Genomic DNA, 11727 nt, shown 5'->3' with positions numbered 1-11727 from the left:
ATTCTGTTTAAAAGGGGAGTGATCAGTAAGATATGCATAAAGAAAAAGTAACTAGGTAACAGAAGATATGAATAAACAAGTTTAAATGATTTGTTATTGGTTGTGATCATATTCTAAAGATGTTTGGATTATTGAAAATTGTACAGCTCTCTTTCATATGAGTGTTGAGAGCTGTATCCATAATGTTGTGCTCAAAGTGCACCAGATTGATGCAACATTTAAAAAAAATCTTCCCGGGGGTGTATGCCCCCGGACCCCCCTAGAGGATGTGAGGTCCACTCCCGAATAAAGCAGGTTAAAATAATTGAATGGTAACATTTTCTTTTTGTAAACACTGAAAACGGGTCCCAAAGACCCAAACAGCACACAAAGGTTAAAAGTAAGCATATAATAATGTTAAAATGTGCTAAATATACACACTGCATAAAACAAGTAAAAGTAGCTCACGACTTGTTTTATTTTGTGAAAGTAGCTCTCATCCTAAAAAAGGTTGGCACGGCACCAGGGCCGGCCCTAGACTTTTGGGGGCCCCAAAAATCTGTCACAAAAAGAGGTATCACATATAAATTCAGGTGTTGTTATGGCAACGTCAGTGGCCAAACACCCACATTTACTGCTGCAGATACGTTCAAACATGCTGTTGACAGGTAAAGCAGTGGCAACTATGCCACCATTTCAGCTGACTTTTTCTCAGAAATAATGTCACATAACATCCATATATTTTAGTGCTAGATTGATGCTTAGCTAAGCTAACTATGAAACACTTTAACTGACAGGACTCCGGATCAACTGTGTACTGTAAGGTAGCTTCTAGCTTCATGTCGAACAGTAAGTTAACATTTCCCAGAGAGCTTTCTTTGAAATTACCAGGTAACGCTAAAAAACATTACATTTAGATTGTATGACAAAGTGTTTATTTAATATATCTGGCTAGCTATAGCTAATTGCTAACGGTTTAGCTTACCCCCGCGATTCAAAGTAACGTCAACGTAGCTGTAATTTATGCTTTTTTTACATGATCGCATAACTTGGAAGTTTACTGACATTTACATACCTTGTTTACCTGGCTCAAGTGGTGGCTCTGGGGTTGTTGTGTGAGCCACCACTTGAGAATTGGCGTATTTTTTAAGAAAATGTTTTCTTATGTCCATCTTCAAAAACTCAGAGTCTGACTGACAGTTTATTTTAAACATTGTCACAGCTCACAGGATAGGTACCTGTCAGCCAATAAGACAGATGTTTATTTCCATTCAACTCTCTGGTTAGTCTGGTGTCTTGCCTCAGTTGCATTCACTGAACACGGGAAATTACAATCCTGTCGTCCTCTCTTGTGTCATGATGAGGTTCAGTTAAAGCACGGTTAATGGATTATATTAATATAATACATGCCTTTGAGAGTAGACAATCTAGGCATATTAACACAATTAATTAAACATACTTATCACGGCGACGGTGTACTGAGATCTTTTTTTTTTTTTAATAAAATTAATTAATTTTTTGTTTTTTTGCTAGGGGGCCCCTTAGTGGCTGCGGGACCCTAAGCGGCCGCTTATGTCGCTTAATGGATCGGGCCGGCTCTGCACGGCACGCTTAAGCCGTGCTAAGCACTGCAGTGGAAATGCGCCATTAGATGGTTTGGATGCACTATTGTGGAATAGAATAAAATATATCATTCATCCCCAAATATAAATATGAAAACATAATTAAATACGGTGAGCAAGCTTATTTTCATACTGTATCTTAAAGACAGCGGTGGTTTATTGAATGTTCATCTAAACATATGAGTTTATTTGTTCCTTATTTTACATGTTCTTCTGTTCAGCACCTTTTTTCTGGTTGTGTGTGCTTTTGTAAAAAGTGTTAATCTTAAAACCAATCACTGAACATGTACCTGTAGCAAAACAACTTAAAATGCATTGTGACAACCGTTGTCCATTGTCTGGTGCTCGTTCAGAAGAAAAGCTGGAGGAGACGTCGCCTCATCACACAGAGTAATAACAGAACAGGGAGTCTTTTTAGCACCTGGTTTGATCTTATTTCACAACATGTCTCTCAGTACTGGAGGAAGAACAGGCTCGATCATTAGTCAGACACTAGGCATGCACCAATCAGTATTTGATTTCCCCCTCTTACTGATACCTGGGCTTCAGCGTATCTGCTACTGAGTGTTCGTTTGAGTTTTTTCGTCTTCTTTGAGTCCCACTCTCTCTCGGTTGCCATGCCCCGTGCACCACACCAGCCCTCCTCCGTTTGCATTTTGTTATTTGTGACCAGTTTTGGTTGTAAATAAATTATTGTTTTTGGGAACTTTTGTTGAAACTTCCTCTCCTTTTGTTGCAAGAAGGAGCCAGTTTGTAACAATTCAGTATGTGGAACTGTAATGTACGACTCTAGTGTGTCTCAAGGCCTTTATATACATATAATTGTAGTGTAAGTAATCAGTAGTAATCACATTTTACAATTAAGTATTCAGTTCTTAGTAAGATTAACACTTTTATTTTTTGAATAAAATGTACAATTGACATGCCTGTTTGTTGTATGTTTTTATTTTATTTATTTTGTATTGAACATATTTAGAACTTACAGTAAAATGCAACAAGTTTGATGAGGATATAAATAATGTCAAGTTATCATCATGATATGTGCAAAAAATACAGTCATAGAAAATGAAAATAAATGACATTCAATGAGAGCCAGGGAGATACAAAAAAAAGACACAAAAGCATTAAAGACGCATTAAGGAGTCAGACCTTACTTAAAATAATAACAATTTAGAAATATCACAAGGTCTTTTTGGCAATTTTCCAGGACTGTGTTTTTTTAAGAGACTGTAAAGACCATATAATTCATTAATAAAACAAGGAAATAAGGGCTTGCTAGTGCTACCTTTCCATTTACAGCAAACAAACAAATTATCAATATACATGTACAATAAAATGTGACATATTTTGAAGGCAGGAATATCTGTTAATTTAAACAAAAACGTAATCCCTCACATTAAACCAAAAATAAATTTGAGGGCATGAGGAAAACAAATGTACTCATGATTCAACACAATGAACATGCCTTGTTATCCTGCTTTGAGTGTTCTTGCCATAGCACGCATGCGCTGCCTCACATCTGCACAGAAGACGAAAGCAGTAGTACTCAGTCACTTCCTGTTTACGTTTCCACACATGACGTCACACGGATAACATTTAACAAGCTGTTTTAAAACCGAAACAGGCGATAACTTAGGAAACAGATGTTTAATATTCTCGCAACAGCTGAATTCAAATAACGTCCACCCTACCTACACATCGGAACATCGGGGAGAGTGGACGACCTCCAGTTTCAGCTGTCCTGCTTATTTTGAGGACTGAAGGGAGCTAACCTGGCTGCTAAGTGTAGCTAACGATAAGTAGGTAGCGTTAGCTGGGAGCTAGCTTGCGAGTTAACAACATAAACATAACCTTATATTTGAACAGTGAACAACACCTAAGAGTATGGAGAATAAATATAACCTGAAGAGTCCAGGTAAGCTCACGTTTAAATGTTTTCTTTCTGTTCCGTAGCTAACAGTTTGCTAACATGACCTACACCGTTGAAACACAATAGTGGATTGTTGACCTGTATTAATTAACATATCGTTACATTACTAGATGTGAACACATTATGTGAAATCTAAATTGCCACCCTGACACGAACCGACCACTAAATATAATTGACCGTACTTCTTATTGTTTATTTTCACTTCAAATGTGAAGTTATACTTTGTTTTGCAATATTTAGTATTCAAAAGAAAACCATCTACATGAATATAGCTGCCAAATGACCTGATTGGCATAGCTCTGTTCCTGGGCTGAGAGAGAACGAGGTGTCCCGTTGTGTACACGTATCTCTTTGTTAGGACACGTCAACTTTAGCTGCAGTCATGGCCATTTACAAAATAATGTTTCATTGTATTTAGTTTAAAATAGAAAACGCCAGAGTTTTCTATCACACCCATTGATAACAGCGGTGTAACGTAACTAAGTAGATTTACTAAATTACTGTACCTAAGCACACTTTTCAGGGACTTTACATATATTCAATTATTTGCAGCTGTGTTACTCTTCCCCACTACAAATCAGACTTATTTTTACTTACTCTACTACATGTATTTAATACCTGTAGTTACTTTACAGATGTGGATTAATGATGTGAAATATAATCAAGTGTTAAATCAGACTTTAGTTCCACCTGGAGTAAATTCACAAGCTACCCTGCAGTATACAAAGTCATTCAAACTAGCTGCACCTTTACCAGCTTTGAGAACACTTTCATGATCAATCATTATAAAACATATCATTATTCTGAAATGGACCAATCTGCATAATGAGTATTTGAATTATATTTAGATGGTAATACCGTTGTACTTTTTCTTAAGAACAATTTTGATTGCAGGACTTACTTATAACAAAGTATTCCTACACTTCAGTACTTTTACTTTTACTTAAGTACATAACCTGAGTACTTCTTCCACCTCCGACCAATATTAGTATTTAGAGAGGATCTTTACTAAGCCATATACAGTTTAGTTTTTTCCCTAGCAACACATGAGTCACAGGGCAGGCAGTAGCAACACTTCATGTTTCACAGCAACATGCTGTTTCACTTGAACAAATAGGAATCTGTTGATGGCCTGCACATCTTAATGGCTACCATATAGGGCTGCACGATTTTGGGAAAAAATGCAATTGCGATTTTTCTGACAAATATTGCGATTCGATTTGCGATATTTGTTTTTAAGCGACCCAACGGAAGTTTATTGTAAAATGCGGCCATATCTCCGGCTAGGAAGGTCGCATCAACGTGCTCCCGTCTCTAGCACCCCCGCAGCCCGAGCTACGAGTGAAAGAACTAAAGTTACATGAAACTTCCGGTGGGTTGCTTAAAAGTCTTACTAACCTGACTAATGCCCCTTTCACACCAACGCGTTTTCAGCTCCGGCTCGGAGCTGGAGCCTGAACAGTACGTTTTTTTCCTGTTCACACCGCAGCGGCGCCGCCTCTTAGCTCCGGAATCCGGTTCACTTCCAGCTCCAAAAAAATTGTTGGTCTAGAGGCAAGAGCTTCGGAGCTAAGAGGCGGCGTCGCTTACGTCTCTCTTACGTCGAGGCGTGCAGGAAACTAAACCCACCTCTCCTGAACATGGGTCGACTGAAGAGTCTCGTCATGCCTGCCTACAAGCAGTAGTGCTTATAAACACACTTTATAAAGTCAGGCAACACTAACCAGGCTTTGTGTGATTCTGTTTATTTGTACCTTACTTTGATCATCCGTTCGCTGTTATTGATCATTGTGGAGAGAGGCAGACGTTTTTTTTTGTATTATAGCAGCTATCGGATGGAATCAATACATGGGCTGCACAGGCTGTCGTGTCCGACTATCACAAGTAGAATCATAATAAAAATACGCCGGTAAAATGTGCCTGAAGAAAACGGTTTATGCCACAATAGGATAGCAATAGCAAGTAGTCAGTTTAGCTTCGGTTGCTATGCTAACATCACCCATTTTATACCAGAGAAACTTTCATAACAGCGTTGTGATGCCAAACAGCATCAATTCAGACTGACACACATTCACTTAAGGGGAACTGGGGATATGTGCTGCTTGTGTGTCAGTCAGACAGTGAATACTTTAGAGCGGCCGCTGCAGTGTGAGCTAACTGGGAGCTAACAGGAGAATAAACTCCTGTGGAAGAGCAGCCAGCACTGCAGCGGTCGGTAATGCCGCTGAGACACATTAATAAACAATGAACCACGGCACTCTGGAGAAAAGCATAAGGTTGGAGAAGTCGTTATTTAATTTAATCTGGCTTCGTGTGATTAAAAGCAACACGATCATCGACCCAACGCAGTCCCCCATTGTTGTTGTTGTGAGTGCCGTAACGCCGTTGGGGAGCAAATCAGCGATGTAAACGGTGACATTATGACGCAGCAGCGGCAGCTCTGGGCGGTGTGAACAGAGCGGGAGCAGAAAAGGGAAACCGGAGCTGAACCAGAAAAGCCCTGTGGGCCATCTAAGCTAATTTACAGATGGCCCTGACCCTGAGAAAAATGCGCACGGATGAAATGGCACGAAGGGTTTGGGGGGCCTCCCCCTAGAACATTTAGATTTTGCGGGTCTTACTGTAGATGCTGTCTGGTGCATTCTCTAGACTGAATTATAAAATGAACCACCACAATATTATATTGTTCAATTTCATTCTTCATTTCACTTGTTTGTTTGTTCTTGTTTGTGTTTGCTCCAGTGTGCGAAATACCCGTCAATAATCGGGGGGTCCCCATCTCCCGTTTATTGCGCAATATACCGGTCGAAGATTTCTCAATATGCAGTAGGCCTATACAATATTTCATGGATGCAATCCAAGACAATCAGTAGTAGCAGCGTTTCTCAACCGGGGCGCTGTCAAATAATTATATATTCTAACGTTCATATGAATGAATACGCGACCGTTAAAGAACCATCTGTTTTCGATTCTATGCGAGGAAATGGGAGCAGAGCTGGTCTCAGACACACACACACACACACACACACACACACACACACACACACACACACACACACACACACACACACACACACCCCCCCCCCCCACACACACACACACACACACACACACACACACACACACACACACACACACACACAGTCTGCGTGATCTGCGTGTAGGGAGGGGCAGGCCTGCACACACCCACACACACACACACACACACACACACACACACACACCAACTTGAACGCCAAGGCTAATTATGCTTTTCTTCTTAACCCCGGAATCCACACAGGACATACGCACACGCTCATCTTATGCACAGCAAAGATCGAAAAAATAGTATTTTACCTTAAGTGAGAATAGACCAAAGATGCCTTGGCTCGACTTCTTCTCGTTGCCATCCTGGTTTCCAAGAAGAAGAGAGATGATGTCCTGCTTTAATCCAGCTTTTCACGAACGGCACTGGGTCGAATTTGTCCAAAGGGGGTCCGTTTAGGTCCACAAACAGAAGCGAAGACAGGCTCTCCTCGCGCAACCTGTTGCGGCTCTGGTTGTCGGTGTTATTCACGGCGGAAAAGCCTCTCTCGCACTCAGCAGACGTGGGGAGGTAAGTGTGACTTGCTATGCATAGCGGTTCCAGTGTTTTGCCCGGTGGAGTGCCCTGCAATTTCTAGTCTCTAAACTGCCCCACGGCGTCCCCGGCTCGTTCTCCGAGCGATTTAGCCAGACGGTGTACTTCTTGTTCGCCATACAAAGTCAAGTCTTCCCGCTCTCCTGGCCAAAAGCGCTTATCAAGAGCTTTGAGAGTCTGGACCAAGCTTGACTCCGGTAAGCGCTTGGTTAGAGTAGCAACCACCGATTCATAAAAACGAGGCTTTTTTATTTTCCCCCTGCCTTCTGTCAGCTCTACGTCCTTAAAAAAGCCCGATGAGACGCCCTGTTCAGCCTTCTTCGTTGATCTCCCCCCGGTCGTCTTCATGGCGGTCAAAACATTAATGGTTTGTTTGATGTGGACACTTGAGTCCACAAGTGTCATTTCTCTTCTCTGCAGCTTGAGAGACAGGCTCTGGAGTTCACGCAGGATGTCTTTCATGACAGCCAAATCTTCCACGAATCCTGAGTTGGTTAGGTGCTTGAGAAGTCCCTTGTATTTTTGCCTCTCAAGATCATTACGTGATGCGTTCTCACTGGATGTTTTAAAATGGAGTGCTAGTGCGGGGAAATCTTTCCATACAGCTTTTACTGTTTTAAAGCTGCTGGTAACCCATCTGATGGTGAAAATTTGACCTATTTTCAGTATTTCCATGTTGAGCTCGGCCGCTGCTTCTTTCAGCAATCTGGAATTCCTGGTTGACTGATTGTAGAGTGAGTATAAATGTGAAATAAATATCTCAAAGCGATTAGTGCCACCCACATCTTTAAGAGCATCTTTGACTGACAGTTCTAGTCTGTGCGCCAGGCAGTGTACAGACTGCACGTTCGGAAAATTGTTTTTGATTCTGACGACAAGCCCACTGGCTTTTCCCGTGAGCACTGCAGCCCCATTGGTGGCTATGCTTATTAGGTGCGTCTTCAAAAAGTCATCATCCATTCCAGCTTTATATAGACTCGCCATCATCGAGTTATAAATTGATTCAGCATCGACCCCATCTGTGAGTTCCACTATATCCAGGAAAACATTATCTACATCCCCCTTACCACTGACATCACATCTTACGTAAATGATTAGATAGGGACGACCGTGAACGGTACTTTCATCAATTGTGATTGATACCTTTGAATCCATTTCTTTCACATTAGAGACGAACTTGCGGCGCATTTCCTTTGCAATGTGACTTATTATTTCTGCGCATGCATGGTCAGATTTGTGGATATTCCCAACTTCGGCTCCATTCAGCTCCTGCATTGTCATGAGGGGGTTGAGCTTTTTATAAGATAGCCTTTCCTTTGCTACGGTGTAAGCTGTTCTAAACGAGACTGTTTTTTTCTTGAGTAAATCGGACTGTACATCAATGAAACAGTTTGGGAGGGTTTCTTTGTCTTTCATCTGTACTATTTCCACTGACCTTGTGTGGGCCTGGCTGTCCCTGTGTTTGTATATCTTCTTTCGTAGCTGTTTTGCATCAGGGCTAGTAACATCACCATTGATCCATTCTTCCGAGAGGTGTAAACCCGGTCCCTTTTCTGAGAGTAGCAACGTTTTTGCTTTCCTACACACTAAGCATCCTAACTTTCCAGCCTTAATGTCAAGCCATGGGTTGCGGTCTTTCCATTCGCCCACCTGCTTCGTTGTCCAACCACCCGGCGGAAAGTCACTAGCAGCAGTAGCAGCTACCTCCGCAACTGCTGCGTCTTCTGAGCGCTCTGCCTCAACTTCACCTCCTTCTGGGGAGTGACTGGGCGGGACAGGAGCCCCCGACTCGCTAACGGTTCTGGTAGCGAGTCCTGTGCTAGCTGCTGCGTCATCAGCATCATCTCTGGGTGTCTCTTGGTCATCTCGTGGTGTCACTTTTTTGGATGTGAACCCAAAGTGCGTGAGTGAAACCCTTTGGTTTAGCTTTCTCTTAGACATTTGAGTCCTCTAATGTAACGTCTTTCTCTCCTCTTTGCCGCGCATGGCTAATTTGCATAATTTGTGTCCGCGTCACGCAGCGTACCCGTGTCACGCGGCTGGCTCTGCTTTTGACAGCCAAAATAGAAGTTATTTGTGAATAAATGTTTTGAATTATGAATACTGGACATAGTAGGCTTAAAAACATTTTAGTGACCATTGCAAGTGACAAATACATATTATAATTTCAGACCCCCCCTAAATGTTGCTGTTGAGGCTTTCAGGGGGGCTCAGTGTTAAACGGGGGGGTCGAGCTCCCCCGGACCCCCCGTATTTCGCACACTGGTTTGCTCGCTTGCATGCCCTGCATAGCTATAATAAATACTTAAGTTGTTGGTCAAGACACTTTCCATCTGATGAAGGCAAATGCCTTCCCAGATGTAAAAAAGTAGAAAACATTACATTCAGTTGTAACTGCCAAAACAAACATTATGTACATTAATTATGGCCCCTGTTAAAAATATTTGTAATGTTATCTACTGTAAGTTGGTCGAACGAATGCCTCCTCATCCGGAAGCTGACCGAGCAGCAGTCGAGAGGAGCCGAGGGCATCCGCGAAGCACACAAAAATGGCGACGTCAGAGTTCCCGTTAGCAGGCAAATCTAAATCTCTTCGGTCAAAATAATTTCCCTTTAGTGCAATACCGCTTCAGTTGCAACACTTATGTGACAGACAAGAAGAGTATGTGACAGACAAGAATAGTTAATTCTAATGTCTAACACTTAATGTGGAGAAAGAGATGTCCTGTATGGGTTGATTGTGCGTTGATCTGTTGGTAATGCCTCAGGGTTCCGGTGGGCATGTAAACAAATGCATAATGCTGCGCTATACTTTGTGGCCTCACCCAGTTGCATAGCGACACTTATTGTTTAGGTGTCTTTTAATAAGCAGGTAGTCATATCATTAGCTAGAACTAGCTGGATCTGATCGATATGGACATAAACGCGAGTGAAGTCTAATCTGACGGGAGAGAGAGATCAGTTGCTGCTGACGAGTCGACACGCAGCTCTGCATGATCACATGCAGCGGTGAGCGGACAAAACACACACTTCAGGTTAGAATATCACACGTAGCTATTTGAATTACCTCTCAAACTACCTAAACTAGTTATAGATATGTTTAGTTTTACTGTCGGGTCACTCATTACTGGATCCGCGAGCTGCATAATACTGGCATAATAGATTGCCCGATCGGGCAACCAGCAGGTGAGGCTTCATTGCCCGAGCTAAATACTAGATGGCCCCGGGCCATCGGGCAGCCCTTAATGTCGAGCCCTGTGGTGTGAAAGCCGCATCAGATGATTGGTTTCACCAAACCATCTAGGAAAGCTCCATTGGAAGCCATTTGGAAAGGGCAGGCACTTCAAAATACTTGGCAGATGATTGGATCAATCTGTCTATCACCTTCTATCATAGGCCACTTCTGATTGGTTAACAAAGGCTGGTACATGTGGAGCAGGCTTTGCGATTTGATAATCGCATCATTTAAAATCGCGATTTCGATTTAAAATCAATTAATTGTTCAGCCCTAATACTAGATATGTCATGAACACCACCCACCAATTTTTATTAACTTCTGCCAATGCAATGGATTTTCATGATTTTGTAAAATAACGTATTTGTACTAGTATGTTTGTAAGACTTGGCATATAGTTAACACTTTATAAAATTAATTAAACTACTACTTTCATTGTTTCCTAGCAGAGTATGCAAAAAAGTTGCCCTGTTTAATTGTTGTACACAAGTTTATTTGTTGTTCCCATTTAGCATTTCAGAATTTCCAAATCACAAAAGAAAGAATAATTTATTAGGTAGGTAAATTCTTCGACAAATGACTGAACTGGCATTATCATAGGAAAGTGTTGTATGAGAAGAGTATAACGGAGAACAGTTTTAAGCTACATTCACTTAAGGATCAATTATCAGGATGTGGTAGCTAGACTCCATCCTAGACACATGGTTTCAGATTGTGGTTTTATCTTAGTTCATGGTCTAAAAGGTTTGTTACGAATTTACAACCAATTATTTTCATCTACCAGACTTGAAGGGTTTTGTGAGAATTTTGATGATATGCAGACATGTAAAAAGGTTATGGTATCATAAAGAAAACATTTTTGAGTTCATGCTACATATCATCATCACGTACTTACTGTGTCAACATGTAAGCGTAATGTTTGCCCTACGGGTGTACCAGTCTTGCTCTTCGGACAGACACATGAGTGTTATGCAAACACATTCAGGCCATATACTGTATATATAGAAAGATACATACATGGTTTGTTTACAGCCATTGGGTTGGAACTTGGCTGACAAGTTTCAGTTCTCAGTTTTAATATTCAGAGTTTCAGAATGACTGTATTATAGTGCTAGTCTTACTGGAGTTTGTGTTTTATGGTAAATCACTTTGGACCAATTCCTCACTGACCTTTTTAAGGCAAACACAATACAAAGTTATTTAATTTGTTTCTGTGTTAGACTTAAGAAATTACAAACATTACAAAATACAATATTAGAGCTGCACACATTTTTTATATTAAATCATGAATCAAGTTGGCATAAATCACTTAAATAGTAATCTGACCTTTAGTGAGACATTA

At 41.2% G+C, this 11727-nt stretch overlaps 1 protein-coding gene across 1 annotated transcript in view; it reads left to right on the top strand.

The window, feature by feature from the left end:
* Nucleotides 1-3134: 3134 nt before the first annotated feature.
* The window catches only part of ube2j1 (ubiquitin-conjugating enzyme E2, J1), an 84818-nt gene continuing 76225 nt past the window's right edge, over nt 3135-11727 (top strand). The window contains 1 exon segment of the mRNA XM_079646213.1: nt 3135-3516. Coding sequence (XP_079502339.1) covers nt 3486-3516 — 31 coding nt within the window. The 5' untranslated portion in view covers nt 3135-3485.

This window comes from Notothenia rossii, assembly GCF_949606895.1.
Source record: "Notothenia rossii genome assembly, chromosome: 8".
Lineage (NCBI taxonomy): Eukaryota > Metazoa > Chordata > Actinopteri > Perciformes > Nototheniidae > Notothenia > Notothenia rossii.
Note: the sequence above shows the minus strand (reverse complement) of the source record. Positions and strands in the feature narration are given on the sequence as shown.